Below are 20,377 nucleotides of genomic sequence, written 5' to 3'. Positions count from 1 at the left end.
TTTACGCGCAATAATGCTCTCTCATTCTAGCCTAGTACTTGTTATTCTTCATTTTAGGCCTCATGTGGGCACTTGATACTGTGCCGTGTTTATGTGTGTATCTAACAAACGCGCCAAATAGTTGGCCAGGCATACAAAGGACACTTTGCGCTTTTGCTGAGCTAGGTGGTTGGCTCTTAAAAGAGCCTTTGGGGGTTGAGTAGTCAAGTTGCAGCCGCACCAGCGATTTTACTTGGCTTTGACGGCCTTCTCAGTCTTCTTGGGGAGCAGCACTGCCTGGATGTTGGGCAGAACACCACCCTGAGCGATGGTCACGCCGCCAAGCAGTTTGTTCAGCTCCTCGTCGTTACGGACTGCCAGCTGCAGGTGACGGGGGATGATACGAGTCTTCTTGTTGTCACGGGCAGCGTTTCCGGCCAACTCCAGGATCTCAGCAGTCAGGTACTCGAGCACTGCGGCCAGGTAGACTGGTGCGCCAGCGCCCACACGCTCGGCGTAGTTGCCTTTGCGCAGCAGCCTGTGCACACGGCCCACGGGGAACTGGAGCCCGGCACGGGATGAACGTGTCTTTGCCTTCGCCCTGGCCTTGCCTCCGGTTTTGCCTCTTCCGCTCATATTGGTAGCTTCAGTATGTCACAGAAAGTCTCAATGAGGCGCTGGCCACCTCGAGAGCCTTACTTATACCTCGCCACAAGAGGCATCGATTGGCCACTGGACCGGTGTGCCCTTATCCAATTGGAGTGAGGGAGAGACAGACAGTCAGCCCTAAGCCCGCCCGCCCGCCCGCAGGCAGCAGAGTGACAAGGGCTAGGCTACTCTGTTTCCCTCCGACTTTTGTTACTTTTTCTCATTGGCGGGAGCGCCAAAGTGACAACTCAAATCACTGAAACATGTATCAATCAATTCGAGAGTGGCTCATAATACAAATGGCTGCTGTCCAACACACTATAGTATGTATTCCTCTTATTATCAGGATCAATGTGACATGCGAATTCTAACACATATCACACCAATGTTGACTGGTGAGGGTGCTGCACTCTTGAGTGACAAATGTAAAGCCATTTAGCCACTCGAACATGTGGTGCGTAAAGTCATTCATTTCATATCTTTTGCACCACAGGTAGGTAGGTAGGTAGGACGTACATGGAATGACATGCGCTTTTATGGAAAGAGGTGGGTGGCTCTTAAAAGAGCCTTTTGTGGTAACAACATGTGTCGAGTAGAAAGAACACTGTTTGGAATAGGTTTACTTCTTCTTGGGGGCTGCCTTCTTGGCCTTGGCTGCCTTGGGCTTGGCGGCTTTGGGCTTCACTGCCTTGGTAGCCTTCTTGGGGCTCTTGGCCGCTTTCTTGGCCGCTGCGGCGGGCTTCTTCACCTTCTTTGGGCTCTTGGCGGCCTTTTTGGGTGTAGCGGGCTTCTTGGCCTTCTTGGGGGACTTCTTTGCGGCCACGGCCTTCTTGGCTGCTACCTTCTTGGGCTTCTTGGCGGCGGCGGGCTTCTTGGCGGCCACCTTCTTAGCTTTGGGGGCTGCGGCTTTCTTGGCGGGCTTCTTTGCCTCGACGGCCTTCTTGTTGAGCTTGAAGGAGCCGGAGGCACCGGTGCCCTTGGTCTGGACCAGGGTGCCCTTGGTGACGAGGCTCTTGACGGCGATCTTGACACGGGAGTTGTTCTTCTCCACGTCGTAGCCGCCTGCCGCCAGAGACTTCTTGAGCGCGGCCAGGGACACGCCGCTCCTCTCCTTGGAGGCGGACACCGCCTTGACGATGAGCTCGCCTACGCTGGGTCCCGCTTTCTTGGGCTTGGCTGCTGCCTTCTTCTTGGGTGCCTTGGCCGGCGCGGCGGCGGCGGGTGCTGGTGCGACTTCTGCCATGTCTGTCGTTCGGTCCGGTAAACACACACACTTACAACACTACGGTAGTCTGTGAGGAGGAGTACTTTGCTGTAGACGCTGCTCTGCGCTATTGAAGCTCTACACCGTGCAGGGGGCTGGCCTTAAACGCGACATGAGAACCATGTAGACTCAAGCCACCCAGCTCGGCTTCTCCGGGCTGGCCAAATGCTCTTTCACTTGTGTTTTCTGGTCGCCAATATCGGGCCAAAAGTCACCGACGGAGCCGTGTTTTTGGCCCAAAAGCGAACGGCCCAGCGAGCAGACTTGTGTCCGTTCAGAATAAAGTCATGTGGGCTGCAGAAGCCCCGTGCATTTTGCTGCGACTCGCTCAAAACCTCACCGTTCGACTGTCGGGTGGAGCGGTGCGCACTGCTTTTCCTGTGCTATTTGTCTCCTAAATGGCCTAAAAGTGCATCCGATTGCGAGCACCATTGATTGTGGAGTGAGCCGAGATGTCTGGCAAGGGAATCAAATGGTTTGGCGTCCCCTGATGTGCTCCTTGGTGTTTTAAAGGAGAGCTCTTTTGGGGACCTTAAAACACATGCACTTGTGAGGCCTGGCTGAGACTAGTTTCACCTTGTATTCGTCATGTGTCCAGGAGGCACAGGAAATAATACACTGTGTGTGATGTTTATTAGTCCTTTAGTTGGATTTGGAGCCTGCTCTTTGTGCACAGTGTGTGTTTTTTTCTTCTGCTAGGTGGTCTCTCTCTCTGTGTGTCTCTTTCAAAAGCAGATGAGGTGAGGGCCAAAGTAGTTGAGCTCACTCAGCTCGTCTGTCTGTGAACAGGCCGAGATAGGCTTTTGTGCCCTTCTCTCTCGCAGTCCTTCCTCGCTTGACTCCGCAGCGTGACTCGTGCCCGTCTTTGTGTCTGTGGGTCTTGGTGTCTGGCTGTGCGGCCGGCGCTATGGAGGCTGGCGCCCCATGTGCTTGTTCGCCCTGATATAGGCCGAGAGAGAGAGAGAGAGAGATTTGGAGGCTCTTCTTCTCCTCCTCCTCCCCCCCCTCTTGTACAGGTGGAACGGCTAGTTTCAATCGGTGACGTCACTTGCTCGGAGACTGTTCTTCATGTGTGCAGAGGGTCCCTGCTTCGGCCTAAAGTGATACAGTCTCCAGTCATTGGACTCCCCCTCACTGTGTTCTACTGGCATGCACACATTCCTACCCTGTTCATGTCAGCATCCTTTATCCCCCCCCCCTCCCCACAATTGGACACATGTCCTCCACACAAACACACATGGATTTGCTTTTTTCACTGACAGGGTGGGTGGCTCTTAAAAGAGCCTTTGGGTTACTACAGCACTCCAAATGCGCTGTTTATTTGGAGCTGGTGTACTTGGTCACGGCCTTGGTGCCCTCGGACACTGCGTGCTTGGCCAGCTCTCCGGGGAGCAGCAGGCGCACTGCGGTCTGGATCTCCCTGGAGGTGATGGTGGAACGCTTGTTGTAGTGGGCCAGGCGAGACGACTCTCCGGCGATACGCTCGAAGATGTCGTTCACGAACGAGTTCATGATTCCCATGGCCTTGGAGGAGATGCCGGTATCGGGGTGGACCTGCTTCAGGACTTTGTACACGTAAATGGCGTAGCTCTCCTTCCTCGACTTTCGGCGTTTCTTGCCGCCTTTCCCTGCGGTCTTGGTGACGGCTTTCTTGGAGCCCTTCTTGGGCGCGGACTTTGCTGGCTCGGGCATGATGCTGGTGTCTCGTTGCTTCTCACAAACGAATGAGGGGGTGGAGAGCCCTTTCCGTCTTATGAAGACGAAGCTAAGCTAATTCGCCGGCCGTGGACACACCCCTGCTTTCTCATAGGCGCCCCTGCCATTTGCCCAGTGGAGCTGAGCGCGCATAAGAGCCTTCCACTCAGAGGCTTGCTTCCCTAACAAAGACCTGTCCCCCCCCCCCCCCCCCCTTATTCCATAGCCTATGCTCTGTCACTGGTGGGGAATGGTGTGTTTCAAAAAAAGATCCATGCAATGGCCAGACATAAGGCACCCCTTTTTGGACTTGGTGGGGATTTCCCAGGCGTGGTGCCTTTATTTCAGGTGTCTCGTAATACGACTGTACGCAAAGCCTGCACTGAACATAGCCTCCTGTCATGAACACTCCCTCCCCGTCCACTCAGAGTGGCTCGTGGTTTAATACGACTGTACTGAACATAGCCTCCTGTCATTTAACACTCCCTCCCTGTCCACTCAAGAGTGGCTCATGGTTTCCTACAATGGATTTGGCCCTTTTGAAGCGGATGTGGGTGGCTCTTAAAAGAGCCTTTGGGTTCAAGTCGGGATGTTGACGTTCCGAAAAGAGTGCGTTTAACCGCCGAAACCGTACAGGGTGCGTCCCTGGCGTTTCAGAGCGTAGACCACGTCCATGGCCGTAACGGTCTTCCTCTTGGCGTGCTCGGTGTAGGTGACGGCGTCACGGATCACGTTCTCAAGGAACACCTTCAGGACACCGCGGGTCTCCTCGTAGATCAGGCCGGAGATACGCTTCACGCCGCCACGGCGAGCCAGACGGCGAATGGCGGGCTTGGTGATTCCCTGGATGTTATCGCGGAGAACCTTACGGTGACGCTTGGCGCCTCCTTTTCCGAGTCCCTTGCCGCCTTTACCTCTTCCAGACATCGTGTAGTTCGCTAGCTGAGTTCAAGTGAATGAATGACGCAATTTTTGGGGCTTGGTGCTCTTATTATCTGCGTTTGGTGGACCTGATTGAAGCCAGTGGCACAGAAAGCGCGCGCTTTTGCCTGGCCTCTGCTGCAAAGGGGAGGGCGTTCGTTCTAGGGAACTATGGAGGAAGAAGAAATGAAAGCTACTTACATGCGCGGGAAACACACTCAAATACTGAGCTATGTTGAACACAAGGCCCAACTGTGACAACTGGGGGATCCACTACTAATCTGTGTCCCACTCTTCACATTGATTGGTGTTGTTCTTCTTGTTGTTGTTGTTGTTGTTGTTGTTGCACCTGATTCAACTCTTTCAATCAGCTGTGCCTCTCCAGCGCTACAACAAAAATGGCTACTCTACCCCTGCCTGGAGTTGGGAAACACTGAACTAGTAGGATTCAACCCACTGCAGTTGCCAGTCACACCTAATAGAGATAGGCGTTAAAACCTCAAATAGTGTCACAAGTACAAAGGAGAAACGAAGTGGAACATATACGGGAAACAAATACACAAGGAACGCTACAAATCCTAAGGGGTCCGTAATGTCACCTCAGCAGTCATGTAGCTCTTTAAGGCCATGTAATAACATCATTCTTCTTTTTCTTCCCAAGACAGGATCCAGGTGGCCATGGGAAGGGTGGTGACACCTCTGCAAGCTGAAACGCTGTAAAACATTCCTCAGACACCCACCCAACACACACACACAATAAAGGGATCGTTTTCCTATGCGTACAGAGGTGATAGGGATGTGCAAATATTGTATGGTACTTTTTTCAAAAACCAATAACATAGCCTTATATTATGGAAATAGTGGTATGAGGTGGATCCTTTATAGGCCAGATAGCCTCAGATGTTGCATCGAATGATCTCAACAGGTCATTGCAAAGGGGACAAATGAGGCCCAAGGACACATACTGGCGATTTATCAATCGGTGCAGTTGATTCACATCTCAGATGTGACTAGGTTTCATCTTACAACTTATTGTTGCCATAATTGTCTCTTACCTGTACTTAGTGGCTGCCGAGAACGCCTGACAAGCGTTCAACTAGCTGGGATGCAGCTAGTGTCATCAAAGCACAAAGCATAGCAAGTTAGAAGAAATAGGTTAAGGTTACGAAAAGGCTTAGGCTTACCCCAAATGTCACCTCCGTTCGTAGCTGTACTCCGTCCGTGTAGGCGCACAACAAGTCATCACACAGAGAGCACACTTGAAGCACAACTGCGCTGCCTGGAAGGCCGCAACGGACTGAATTGGAATCCCTCAAACAGCACACTAACTACATTCCGCTTTATGATGTCACAGTCAGCCCCTCGGAACACTGGTCCTCAACAATCTCAAACACCTTGGATACCAAAGCCAAACATTCTCGAATCACTCACATTCACAAATCAACCAGGGAGAAGAAGGCTGCCATGAATTGAATGCTGAAAAGCTAACCTCCTTCACAGAGCAACATCATAGGACTGGGAGTTTGTGTTCAACAGCAGGTTAGACTCTGCCACTTGTTCCCTTCAACTGCTTGCGTTCCCCTATTATCAAGGGCTTAGTTCCTCTATAGGCTACAGTGCAGATACTTCACATGCAGAGTACAACAACAAATAACAGAGGGCCTGTTACCACACCCTATAGGCTAGGAGTTGAACTTGGACCACAATGACATTGGTAGTAATTAGCCTGCAGCATAAATGACAGTGGAAATGGAAGTGCGACACATAGAGGAAAAGTCCTAATCCTAATCAAATAGACACATTTTTTTATTTATTTTTTTATTTCACCTTTATTTAACCAGGTAGGCAAGTTGAGAACAACTTCTCATTTACAATTGCGACCTAGCCAAGATAAAGCAAAGCAGTTTGACACATACAACGACACAGACTTACACATGGAGTAAAACAAACATACAGTCAATAATACAGTATAAACAAGTCTATATACCATGTGAGCAAATGAGGTGAGATAAGGGAGGTAAAGGTCAAAAAAAGGCCATGGTGGCAAAGTAAATACAATATAGCAAGTCAAACACTGGAATGGTAGATTTGCAAATGGAACAAATGTCCAAAGTAGCAATAAAAATAATGGGGTGCAAAGGAGCTAAATTAATTCATTCATTAAATACAGTAGGGAAAGAGGTAGTTGTTTGGCCTAAATTATAGGTGGGCTATGTACAGGTGCAGTAATCTGTGAGCTGCTCTGACAGTTGGTGCTTAAAGCTAGTGAGGGAGATAAGTGTTTCCAGTTTCACAGATTTTTCTACTTCCTTCCAGTCATTGGCAGCAGAGAACTGGAAGGAAGGAGAGGCGGCCAAAGAAAGATTTGGTTTTGGGGGTGACTAGAGAGATATACATACACCTGTTTAGCAGAAATGCTTGTGTTACTAGCTCCAACAGCACAGTCAAGTCTAACAAGTAAGATCGAACCATGTTCCAACATTCCACACAATACACCCAAATGGAATTGGAATACATCAATATATGGACGAGCCATGTCAGACAGTCCGTAGACTAACATACCTTACAATACAATACTTTATATATCCACATGACATGAGCTATGCAAACGACCTCCACGTTAGGAATGTGCCCAGTGATATCTAACAAAAACACACATGGCAAGACAGGAAGGAAGACATGCAGAAGTGCTCATGAAGAGGACACGAAGAAGACCGGAATCATCTCCAAGTGAACAATGTCAAAGGAATAGGTCAAGTCATATAGATAGGGAGGCATTTCACCGCCACCCACTGGACCACAAGTCATTTAGCCAACACTGGCTCATCATTCAAGCCACATAGGGAGGGATCTTAACACCACCTGCTGGATCAGAAGTGCCACTCACAATGGCCACACAGAGCATTTCTCCCTCAACCTGATGCAATTGTCACAACAAGTACGTGGTCAAAATCAAACATTAACTACCAACAGATCATCAAATAGGCAAACACATGCTCATGTAGAGTACCTCAAATTATACAGTTACTTTGTCACCAAACCTAATCTGTCATTCATCTACAAATACATGCTCTTCTAAAGCCACAATGCAATGTTCACATGGTAGATTTCAGTTCTTACAATCTATGTCACTATTACTTCATTTGACTGCTCTTAAATCATATTCACTTAACCCTTTTGTTCACCTGCTGATTTTCTGCTGGTTTGTCTCTTGCAGATTTGGACATCATGTGAATGTATGTTTCTCAAGTATCAAAAGAGGGTAAGTTACATTGACCTACTTTATGAAAAACGGAATGCTACTTTTCTCTCTAGCCTAGTGCACTCTTTATCTGTAAGCTCTCCTACTGGTGTAGGTAGCTCCAAAAAAAAAGCTCCAGATGCCATTACCCCATGTAGCCTATAGAACTTTATCTCGACGACCACATTTTACACCAATGCACCCCGAGAATCGGTTGGTGGTCGGGAATCAAGTGGATGATTCTGGGACCAATTACAGGAGGGGGTCTGTCTGTTGGATGAGGGGTGTACTGAACTGTGCCTATAGCATGTCAAGAATCCCTCCAACGGGAAATAGGCTTTGGCAAATGGCCAGGGGCGCTGTCCTTTTCAGCACCACGGAGCTCCGCTATTACCTGTCTCATGAGTGAAGATGCAACAGCAGACAATTCCTGCTCTTTGGTCCGGCAATTACACACTTTAGCCGTGTCATTGCTGCATTTAACTGGCAGCCTGTATTTAGGGCCTTTACTTTGTCTTATCATTTCGATTCCTCAGCAAATCTTCTTTTAAAAATGAACTAAATCCCACATCAGAAGTCGACTTCAAATCACGTCAAGGACACACGACTCGACTCAACGGAAGTCAGTAGTATCAAATATTCTCCACTGTGAAGGTGTCATGTGCTGAGCCATTTAGTTCCTTATGAAGCCTATTTACGAAGCCAATACAGCAATCAACACGTACCTGCCCGCATTGCTGATTGCTATTTTGTAATTGGTCAACTACTAATAGGGCAATCATCCCGGCTGCTTGTGTCCTGTTTCGTAACAGCTCTTTTGCAAGCCCTTGATGATTACATCTATTGATTCCTGCCGTCCTGATACCTTTTCTCTTCATTCTCTTAAGGGATCTCGGATCTAGTCTAAAGGACTAACAATGGGTATGGCATTGGAATATTCAATCGCACACTGAATTCATCCCACTAAATACATTCCTTTCATTTCTCCATTTATTCCACCATATCGAAACAACTTACCTATGCACTCACACAAACAAGCACAAAAGGGCGACTTAATAATATCACGTCTAATTGGGTGGCCTACAACATTTCCTGTACCTTCAACCAAAACGTTGGTACCACTTTTTTTCGACCACCTTTCACTTGCGCTGGACAGAGATATATCATTTGACTTTCAATAGCTTAGTCAGTCGCATGAATTATGGGGTGCACACAGCTAACGTTGTAATGATCGGATCAAAACATGGATTTTTTGGGCCATCGAGGAATGTCACATGGCCCAGAAATGATTGAATGGCCATTTTCACAAAGGAAAAGACATACTCTAGCATGTTACATTCCAAGAGCAATTGGATTCGAAAAAACACAACGTACCCCACTTGGGGACCCGAGGACCGAGTTTGGGAAACACTGGCCTGAAGATCAAATACCAATAGGGAGCAACTATGACGTGCTCACACGCTGACAGTACCCGCGTTTAACCACTAGATGGCCTCCGTGCTCCACGGTAAAACTTTTCCCCTCTCATCAGCGGCACTGCAACATGGGACTTTCAAAGTCAGTTGTTCTTAGCTACATAGTGACCATTTTCGCCACTTTTTGCCCTATATCATTACTATCACTCATTACTGCTACTGTATTTTCCCCTCTTCTACTCTAGGCATACATCTAATCACATATAGAGAGCGTTATTGAAACGACTCAAGTCAGTTAAGAACAAACTCTTATTTACAATCACGGCCGGTGGTGATACAGCCTGGAATCGAACCACGGTCTGTAGGGACTCGAGAGCAGGGAAAACTGTGGGAAAGGGGCGTGTACAAATGGAACAATTGTGCCTTTTTGACTGAAATATGGAGGTGGCTCTTAAAAGAGCCTTTGGGGGATTTTGGAGATCAGGTCATCGTTTATGCGCGCTCTCCGCGAATACGACGGGCCAGCTGGATGTCCTTGGGCATGATGGTCACCCTCTTGGCGTGGATGGCGCACAGGTTGGTGTCCTCGAACAGGCCGACCAGGTAAGCCTCGCTTGCTTCCTGCAGGGCCATCACTGCGGAACTCTGGAAGCGCAGGTCGGTCTTAAAGTCCTGGGCAATTTCTCGCACCAGGCGCTGGAAAGGCAGTTTGCGGATCAGCAGCTCAGTGGACTTCTGGTAACGACGGATCTCTCTAAGAGCCACGGTGCCGGGCCTGTAACGGTGAGGCTTCTTCACGCCGCCGGTGGCCGGGGCGCTCTTGCGCGCAGCCTTGGTGGCGAGCTGCTTCCTGGGTGCTTTGCCACCGGTGGATTTGCGAGCGGTTTGCTTGGTTCTGGCCATGGCGCTAGCTAGCTTCCTTCTTTCACAGTCGGAGTATAGCCTCCAAATGCCTATGTGAAGTTTATAAAGCCGGCAGCGGCGTCTGCTGATTGGTCACCATCTCCGCACCGCCCTGATTGGCCCGTTGCGGAGGCCTCCTCCGCCGCCCATTGGACGGGAGGCTCGGCCTCTCCGTGCCGCCCCAAAATGCAACCCCCTCCCTCGCCGAGGCCCGCTTGGGTCTTTTGTTAGGGCCGCGAGCAACGTTACTCTTTACGCGCAATAATGCTCTCTCATTCTAGCCTAGTACTTGTTATTCTTCATTTTAGGCCTCATGTGGGCACTTGATACTGTGCCGTGTTTATGTGTGTATCTAACAAACGCGCCAAATAGTTGGCCAGGCATACAAAGGACACTTTGCGCTTTTGCTGAGCTAGGTGGTTGGCTCTTAAAAGAGCCTTTGGGGGTTGAGTAGTCAAGTTGCAGCCGCACCAGCGATTTTACTTGGCTTTGACGGCCTTCTCAGTCTTCTTGGGGAGCAGCACTGCCTGGATGTTGGGCAGAACACCACCCTGAGCGATGGTCACGCCGCCAAGCAGTTTGTTCAGCTCCTCGTCGTTACGGACTGCCAGCTGCAGGTGACGGGGGATGATACGAGTCTTCTTGTTGTCACGGGCAGCGTTTCCGGCCAACTCCAGGATCTCAGCAGTCAGGTACTCGAGCACTGCGGCCAGGTAGACTGGTGCGCCAGCGCCCACACGCTCGGCGTAGTTGCCTTTGCGCAGCAGCCTGTGCACACGGCCCACGGGGAACTGGAGCCCGGCACGGGATGAACGTGTCTTTGCCTTCGCCCTGGCCTTGCCTCCGGTTTTGCCTCTTCCGCTCATATTGGTAGCTTCAGTATGTCACAGAAAGTCTCAATGAGGCGCTGGCCACCTCGAGAGCCTTACTTATACCTCGCCACAAGAGGCATCGATTGGCCACTGGACCGGTGTGCCCTTATCCAATTGGAGTGAGGGAGAGACAGACAGTCAGCCCTAAGCCCGCCCGCCCGCAGGCAGCAGAGTGACAAGGGCTAGGCTACTCTGTTTCCCTCCGACTTTTGTTACTTTTTCTCATTGGCGGGAGCGCCAAAGTGACAACTCAAATCACTGAAACATGTATCAATCAATTCGAGAGTGGCTCATAATACAAATGGCTGCTGTCCAACACACTATAGTATGTATTCCTCTTATTATCAGGATCAATGTGACATGCGAATTCTAACACATATCACACCAATGTTGACTGGTGAGGGTGCTGCACTCTTGAGTGACAAATGTAAAGCCATTTAGCCACTCGAACATGTGGTGCGTAAGTCATTCATTTCATATCTTTTGCACCACAGGTAGGTAGGTAGGTAGGACGTACATGGAATGACATGCGCTTTTATGGAAAGAGGTGGGTGGCTCTTAAAAGAGCCTTTTGTGGTAACAACATGTGTCGAGTAGAAAGAACACTGTTTGGAATAGGTTTACTTCTTCTTGGGGGCTGCCTTCTTGGCCTTGGCTGCCTTGGGCTTGGCGGCTTTGGGCTTCACTGCCTTGGTAGCCTTCTTGGGGCTCTTGGCCGCTTTCTTGGCCGCTGCGGCGGGCTTCTTCACCTTCTTTGGGCTCTTGGCGGCCTTTTTGGGTGTAGCGGGCTTCTTGGCCTTCTTGGGGGACTTCTTTGCGGCCACGGCCTTCTTGGCTGCTACCTTCTTGGGCTTCTTGGCGGCGGCGGGCTTCTTGGCGGCCACCTTCTTAGCTTTGGGGGCTGCGGCTTTCTTGGCGGGCTTCTTTGCCTCGACGGCCTTCTTGTTGAGCTTGAAGGAGCCGGAGGCACCGGTGCCCTTGGTCTGGACCAGGGTGCCCTTGGTGACGAGGCTCTTGACGGCGATCTTGACACGGGAGTTGTTCTTCTCCACGTCGTAGCCGCCTGCCGCCAGAGACTTCTTGAGCGCGGCCAGGGACACGCCGCTCCTCTCCTTGGAGGCGGACACCGCCTTGACGATGAGCTCGCCTACGCTGGGTCCCGCTTTCTTGGGCTTGGCTGCTGCCTTCTTCTTGGGTGCCTTGGCCGGCGCGGCGGCGGCGGGTGCTGGTGCGACTTCTGCCATGTCTGTCGTTCGGTCCGGTAAACACACACACTTACAACACTACGGTAGTCTGTGAGGAGGAGTACTTTGCTGTAGACGCTGCTCTGCGCTATTGAAGCTCTACACCGTGCAGGGGGCTGGCCTTAAACGCGACATGAGAACCATGTAGACTCAAGCCACCCAGCTCGGCTTCTCCGGGCTGGCCAAATGCTCTTTCACTTGTGTTTTCTGGTCGCCAATATCGGGCCAAAAGTCACCGACGGAGCCGTGTTTTTGGCCCAAAAGCGAACGGCCCAGCGAGCAGACTTGTGTCCGTTCAGAATAAAGTCATGTGGGCTGCAGAAGCCCCGTGCATTTTGCTGCGACTCGCTCAAAACCTCACCGTTCGACTGTCGGGTGGAGCGGTGCGCACTGCTTTTCCTGTGCTATTTGTCTCCTAAATGGCCTAAAAGTGCATCCGATTGCGAGCACCATTGATTGTGGAGTGAGCCGAGATGTCTGGCAAGGGAATCAAATGGTTTGGCGTCCCCTGATGTGCTCCTTGGTGTTTTAAAGGAGAGCTCTTTTGGGGACCTTAAAACACATGCACTTGTGAGGCCTGGCTGAGACTAGTTTCACCTTGTATTCGTCATGTGTCCAGGAGGCACAGGAAATAATACACTGTGTGTGATGTTTATTAGTCCTTTAGTTGGATTTGGAGCCTGCTCTTTGTGCACAGTGTGTGTTTTTTTCTTCTGCTAGGTGGTCTCTCTCTCTGTGTGTCTCTTTCAAAAGCAGATGAGGTGAGGGCCAAAGTAGTTGAGCTCACTCAGCTCGTCTGTCTGTGAACAGGCCGAGATAGGCTTTTGTGCCCTTCTCTCTCGCAGTCCTTCCTCGCTTGACTCCGCAGCGTGACTCGTGCCCGTCTTTGTGTCTGTGGGTCTTGGTGTCTGGCTGTGCGGCCGGCGCTATGGAGGCTGGCGCCCCATGTGCTTGTTCGCCCTGATATAGGCCGAGAGAGAGAGAGAGAGAGATTTGGAGGCTCTTCTTCTCCTCCTCCTCCCCCCCCTCTTGTACAGGTGGAACGGCTAGTTTCAATCGGTGACGTCACTTGCTCGGAGACTGTTCTTCATGTGTGCAGAGGGTCCCTGCTTCGGCCTAAAGTGATACAGTCTCCAGTCATTGGACTCCCCCTCACTGTGTTCTACTGGCATGCACACATTCCTACCCTGTTCATGTCAGCATCCTTTATCCCCCCCCCTCCCCACAATTGGACACATGTCCTCCACACAAACACACATGGATTTGCTTTTTTCACTGACAGGGTGGGTGGCTCTTAAAAGAGCCTTTGGGTTACTACAGCACTCCAAATGCGCTGTTTATTTGGAGCTGGTGTACTTGGTCACGGCCTTGGTGCCCTCGGACACTGCGTGCTTGGCCAGCTCTCCGGGGAGCAGCAGGCGCACTGCGGTCTGGATCTCCCTGGAGGTGATGGTGGAACGCTTGTTGTAGTGGGCCAGGCGAGACGACTCTCCGGCGATACGCTCGAAGATGTCGTTCACGAACGAGTTCATGATTCCCATGGCCTTGGAGGAGATGCCGGTATCGGGGTGGACCTGCTTCAGGACTTTGTACACGTAAATGGCGTAGCTCTCCTTCCTCGACTTTCGGCGTTTCTTGCCGCCTTTCCCTGCGGTCTTGGTGACGGCTTTCTTGGAGCCCTTCTTGGGCGCGGACTTTGCTGGCTCGGGCATGATGCTGGTGTCTCGTTGCTTCTCACAAACGAATGAGGGGGTGGAGAGCCCTTTCCGTCTTATGAAGACGAAGCTAAGCTAATTCGCCGGCCGTGGACACACCCCTGCTTTCTCATAGGCGCCCCTGCCATTTGCCCAGTGGAGCTGAGCGCGCATAAGAGCCTTCCACTCAGAGGCTTGCTTCCCTAACAAAGACCTGTCCCCCCCCCCCCCCCTTATTCCATAGCCTATGCTCTGTCACTGGTGGGGAATGGTGTGTTTCAAAAAAAGATCCATGCAATGGCCAGACATAAGGCACCCCTTTTTGGACTTGGTGGGGATTTCCCAGGCGTGGTGCCTTTATTTCAGGTGTCTCGTAATACGACTGTACGCAAAGCCTGCACTGAACATAGCCTCCTGTCATGAACACTCCCTCCCCGTCCACTCAGAGTGGCTCGTGGTTTAATACGACTGTACTGAACATAGCCTCCTGTCATTTAACACTCCCTCCCTGTCCACTCAAGAGTGGCTCATGGTTTCCTACAATGGATTTGGCCCTTTTGAAGCGGATGTGGGTGGCTCTTAAAAGAGCCTTTGGGTTCAAGTCGGGATGTTGACGTTCCGAAAAGAGTGCGTTTAACCGCCGAAACCGTACAGGGTGCGTCCCTGGCGTTTCAGAGCGTAGACCACGTCCATGGCCGTAACGGTCTTCCTCTTGGCGTGCTCGGTGTAGGTGACGGCGTCACGGATCACGTTCTCAAGGAACACCTTCAGGACACCGCGGGTCTCCTCGTAGATCAGGCCGGAGATACGCTTCACGCCGCCACGGCGAGCCAGACGGCGAATGGCGGGCTTGGTGATTCCCTGGATGTTATCGCGGAGAACCTTACGGTGACGCTTGGCGCCTCCTTTTCCGAGTCCCTTGCCGCCTTTACCTCTTCCAGACATCGTGTAGTTCGCTAGCTGAGTTCAAGTGAATGAATGACGCAATTTTTGGGGCTTGGTGCTCTTATTATCTGCGTTTGGTGGACCTGATTGAAGCCAGTGGCACAGAAAGCGCGCGCTTTTGCCTGGCCTCTGCTGCAAAGGGGAGGGCGTTCGTTCTAGGGAACTATGGAGGAAGAAGAAATGAAAGCTACTTACATGCGCGGGAAACACACTCAAATACTGAGCTATGTTGAACACAAGGCCCAACTGTGACAACTGGGGGATCCACTACTAATCTGTGTCCCACTCTTCACATTGATTGGTGTTGTTCTTCTTGTTGTTGTTGTTGTTGTTGTTGTTGTTGCACCTGATTCAACTCTTTCAATCAGCTGTGCCTCTCCAGCGCTACAACAAAAATGGCTACTCTACCCCTGCCTGGAGTTGGGAAACACTGAACTAGTAGGATTCAACCCACTGCAGTTGCCAGTCACACCTAATAGAGATAGGCGTTAAAACCTCAAATAGTGTCACAAGTACAAAGGAGAAACGAAGTGGAACATATACGGGAAACAAATACACAAGGAACGCTACAAATCCTAAGGGGTCCGTAATGTCACCTCAGCAGTCATGTAGCTCTTTAAGGCCATGTAATAACATCATTCTTCTTTTTCTTCCCAAGACAGGATCCAGGTGGCCATGGGAAGGGTGGTGACACCTCTGCAAGCTGAAACGCTGTAAAACATTCCTCAGACACCCACCCAACACACACACACAATAAAGGGATCGTTTTCCTATGCGTACAGAGGTGATAGGGATGTGCAAATATTGTATGGTACTTTTTTCAAAAACCAATAACATAGCCTTATATTATGGAAATAGTGGTATGAGGTGGATCCTTTATAGGCCAGATAGCCTCAGATGTTGCATCGAATGATCTCAACAGGTCATTGCAAAGGGGACAAATGAGGCCCAAGGACACATACTGGCGATTTATCAATCGGTGCAGTTGATTCACATCTCAGATGTGACTAGGTTTCATCTTACAACTTATTGTTGCCATAATTGTCTCTTACCTGTACTTAGTGGCTGCCGAGAACGACTGACAAGCGTTCAACTAGCTGGGATGCAGCTAGTGTCATCAAAGCACAAAGCATAGCAAGTTAGAAGAAATAGGTTAAGGTTACGAAAAGGCTTAGGCTTACCCCAAATGTCACCTCCGTTCGTAGCTGTACTCCGTCCGTGTAGGCGCACAACAAGTCATCACACAGAGAGCACACTTGAAGCACAACTGCGCTGCCTGGAAGGCCGCAACGGACTGAATTGGAATCCCTCAAACAGCACACTAACTACATTCCGCTTTATGATGTCACAGTCAGCCCCTCGGAACACTGGTCCTCAACAATCTCAAACACCTTGGATACCAAAGCCAAACATTCTCGAATCACTCACATTCACAAATCAACCAGGGAGAAGAAGGCTGCCATGAATTGAATGCTGAAAAGCTAACCTCCTTCACAGAGCAACATCATAGGACTGGGAGTTTGTGTTCAACAGCAGGTTAGACTCTGCCACTTGTTCCCTTCAACTGCTTGCGTTCCCCTATTATCAAGGGCTTAGTTCCTCTATAGGCTACAGTGCAGATACTTCACATGCAGAGTACAACAACAAATAACAGAGGGCCTGTTACCACACCCTATAGGCTAGGAGTTGAACTTGGACCACAATGACATTGGTAGTAATTAGCCTGCAGCATAAATGACAGTGGAAATGGAAGTGCGACACATAGAGGAAAAGTCCTAATCCTAATCAAATAGACACATTTTTTATTTATTTTTTTATTTCACCTTTATTTAACCAGGTAGGCAAGTTGAGAACAACTTCTCATTTACAATTGCGACCTAGCCAAGATAAAGCAAAGCAGTTTGACACATACAACGACACAGACTTACACATGGAGTAAAACAAACATACAGTCAATAATACAGTATAAACAAGTCTATATACCATGTGAGCAAATGAGGTGAGATAAGGGAGGTAAAGGTCAAAAAAAGGCCATGGTGGCAAAGTAAATACAATATAGCAAGTCAAACACTGGAATGGTAGATTTGCAAATGGAAGAAATGTCCAAAGTAGCAATAAAAATAATGGGGTGCAAAGGAGCTAAATTAATTCATTCATTAAATACAGTAGGGAAAGAGGTAGTTGTTTGGCCTAAATTATAGGTGGGCTATGTACAGGTGCAGTAATCTGTGAGCTGCTCTGACAGTTGGTGCTTAAAGCTAGTGAGGGAGATAAGTGTTTCCAGTTTCACAGATTTTTCTACTTCCTTCCAGTCATTGGCAGCAGAGAACTGGAAGGAAGGAGAGGCGGCCAAAGAAAGATTTGGTTTTGGGGGTGACTAGAGAGATATACATACACCTGTTTAGCAGAAATGCTTGTGTTACTAGCTCCAACAGCACAGTCAAGTCTAACAAGTAAGATCGAACCATGTTCCAACATTCCACACAATACACCCAAATGGAATTGGAATACATCAATATATGGACGAGCCATGTCAGACAGTCCGTAGACTAACATACCTTACAATACAATACTTTATATATCCACATGACATGAGCTATGCAAACGACCTCCACGTTAGGAATGTGCCCAGTGATATCTAACAAAAACACACATGGCAAGACAGGAAGGAAGACATGCAGAAGTGCTCATGAAGAGGACACGAAGAAGACCGGAATCATCTCCAAGTGAACAATGTCAAAGGAATAGGTCAAGTCATATAGATAGGGAGGCATTTCACCGCCACCCACTGGACCACAAGTCATTTAGCCAACACTGGCTCATCATTCAAGCCACATAGGGAGGGATCTTAACACCACCTGCTGGATCAGAAGTGCCACTCACAATGGCCACACAGAGCATTTCTCCCTCAACCTGATGCAATTGTCACAACAAGTACGTGGTCAAAATCAAACATTAACTACCAACAGATCATCAAATAGGCAAACACATGCTCATGTAGAGTACCTCAAATTATACAGTTACTTTGTCACCAAACCTAATCTGTCATTCATCTACAAATACATGCTCTTCTAAAGCCACAATGCAATGTTCACATGGTAGATTTCAGTTCTTACAATCTATGTCACTATTACTTCATTTGACTGCTCTTAAATCATATTCACTTAACCCTTTTGTTCACCTGCTGATTTTCTGCTGGTTTGTCTCTTGCAGATTTGGACATCATGTGAATGTATGTTTCTCAAGTATCAAAAGAGGGTAAGTTACATTGACCTACTTTATGAAAAACGGAATGCTACTTTTCTCTCTAGCCTAGTGCACTCTTTATCTGTAAGCTCTCCTACTGGTGTAGGTAGCTCCAAAAAAAAAGCTCCAGATGCCATTACCCCATGTAGCCTATAGAACTTTATCTCGACGACCACATTTTACACCAATGCACCCCGAGAATCGGTTGGTGGTCGGGAATCAAGTGGATGATTCTGGGACCAATTACAGGAGGGGGTCTGTCTGTTGGATGAGGGGTGTACTGAACTGTGCCTATAGCATGTCAAGAATCCCTCCAACGGGAAATAGGCTTTGGCAAATGGCCAGGGGCGCTGTCCTTTTCAGCACCACGGAGCTCCGCTATTACCTGTCTCATGAGTGAAGATGCAACAGCAGACAATTCCTGCTCTTTGGTCCGGCAATTACACACTTTAGCCGTGTCATTGCTGCATTTAACTGGCAGCCTGTATTTAGGGCCTTTACTTTGTCTTATCATTTCGATTCCTCAGCAAATCTTCTTTTAAAAATGAACTAAATCCCACATCAGAAGTCGACTTCAAATCACGTCAAGGACACACGACTCGACTCAACGGAAGTCAGTAGTATCAAATATTCTCCACTGTGAAGGTGTCATGTGCTGAGCCATTTAGTTCCTTATGAAGCCTATTTACGAAGCCAATACAGCAATCAACACGTACCTGCCCGCATTGCTGATTGCTATTTTGTAATTGGTCAACTACTAATAGGGCAATCATCCCGGCTGCTTGTGTCCTGTTTCGTAACAGCTCTTTTGCAAGCCCTTGATGATTACATCTATTGATTCCTGCCGTCCTGATACCTTTTCTCTTCATTCTCTTAAGGGATCTCGGATCTAGTCTAAAGGACTAACAATGGGTATGGCATTGGAATATTCAATCGCACACTGAATTCATCCCACTAAATACATTCCTTTCATTTCTCCATTTATTCCACCATATCGAAACAACTTACCTATGCACTCACACAAACAAGCACAAAAGGGCGACTTAATAATATCACGTCTAATTGGGTGGCCTACAACATTTCCTGTACCTTCAACCAAAACGTTGGTACCACTTTTTTTCGACCACCTTTCACTTGCGCTGGACAGAGATATATCATTTGACTTTCAATAGCTTAGTCAGTCGCATGAATTATGGGGTGCACACAGCTAACGTTGTAATGATCGGATCAAAACATGGATTTTTTGGGCCATCGAGGAATGTCACATGGCCCAGAAATGATTGAATGGCCATTTTCACAAAGGAAAAGACATACTCTAGCATGTTACATTCCAAGAGCAATTGGATTCGAAAAAACACAACGTGCCCCACTTGGGGACCCGAGGACCGAGTTTGGGAAACACTGGCCTGAAGATCAAATACCAATAGGGAGCAACTATGACGTGCTCACACGCTGACAGTACCCGCGTTTAACCACTAGATGGCCTCCGTGCTCCACGGTAAAACTTTTCCCCTCTCAACCCCTCTCAACCTTTCAAAGTCAGTTGTTCTTAGCTACATAGTGACCATTTTCGCCACTTTTTGCCCTATATCATTACTATCACTCATTACTGCTACTGTATTTTTCCCCTCTTCTACTCTAGGCATACATCTAATCACATATAGAGAGCGTTATTGAAACGACTCAAGTCAGTTAAGAACAAACTCTTATTTACAATCACGGCCGGTGGTGATACAGCCTGGAATCGAACCACGGTCTGTAGGGACTCGAGAGCAGGGAACACTGTGGGAAAGGGGCGTGTACAAATGGAACAATTGTGCCTTTTTGACTGAAATATGGAGGTGGCTCTGAACAAGCGTTCAACTAGCTGGGATGCAGCTAGTGTCATCAAAGCACAAAGCATAGCAAGTTAGAAGAAATAGGTTAAGGTTACGAAAAGGCTTAGGCTTACCCCAAATGTCACCTCCGTTCGTAGCTGTACTCCGTCCGTGTAGGCGCACAACAAGTCATCACACAGAGAGCACACTTGAAGCACAACTGCGCTGCCTGGAAGGCCGCAACGGACTGAATTGGAATCCCTCAAACAGCACACTAACTACATTCCGCTTTATGATGTCACAGTCAGCCCCTCGGAACACTGGTCCTCAACAATCTCAAACACCTTGGATACCAAAGCCAAACATTCTCGAATCACTCACATTCACAAATCAACCAGGGAGAAGAAGGCTGCCATGAATTGAATGCTGAAAAGCTAACCTCCTTCACAGAGCAACATCATAGGACTGGGAGTTTGTGTTCAACAGCAGGTTA

General features: G+C 49.0%; 1 protein-coding gene across 1 annotated transcript; it reads right to left on the bottom strand.

Moving 5' to 3' along the window:
- Nucleotides 1-6,314: 6,314 nt before the first annotated feature.
- LOC116372479 (histone H3) lies at nt 6,315-10,376 on the bottom strand. The gene has a single exon (XM_031821284.1). It carries the CDS (start codon nt 10,064-10,066, stop codon nt 9,656-9,658), a length of 411 nt encoding a protein of 136 aa, XP_031677144.1. The 5' UTR covers nt 10,067-10,376; the 3' UTR covers nt 6,315-9,655.
- Nucleotides 10,377-20,377: the final 10,001 nt, after the last annotated feature.

The sequence above is a fragment of the Oncorhynchus kisutch genome, unplaced genomic scaffold, assembly GCF_002021735.2.
Source record: "Oncorhynchus kisutch isolate 150728-3 unplaced genomic scaffold, Okis_V2 scaffold3955, whole genome shotgun sequence".
Taxonomy (NCBI): domain Eukaryota; kingdom Metazoa; phylum Chordata; class Actinopteri; order Salmoniformes; family Salmonidae; genus Oncorhynchus; species Oncorhynchus kisutch.
Note: the sequence above shows the minus strand (reverse complement) of the source record. Positions and strands in the feature narration are given on the sequence as shown.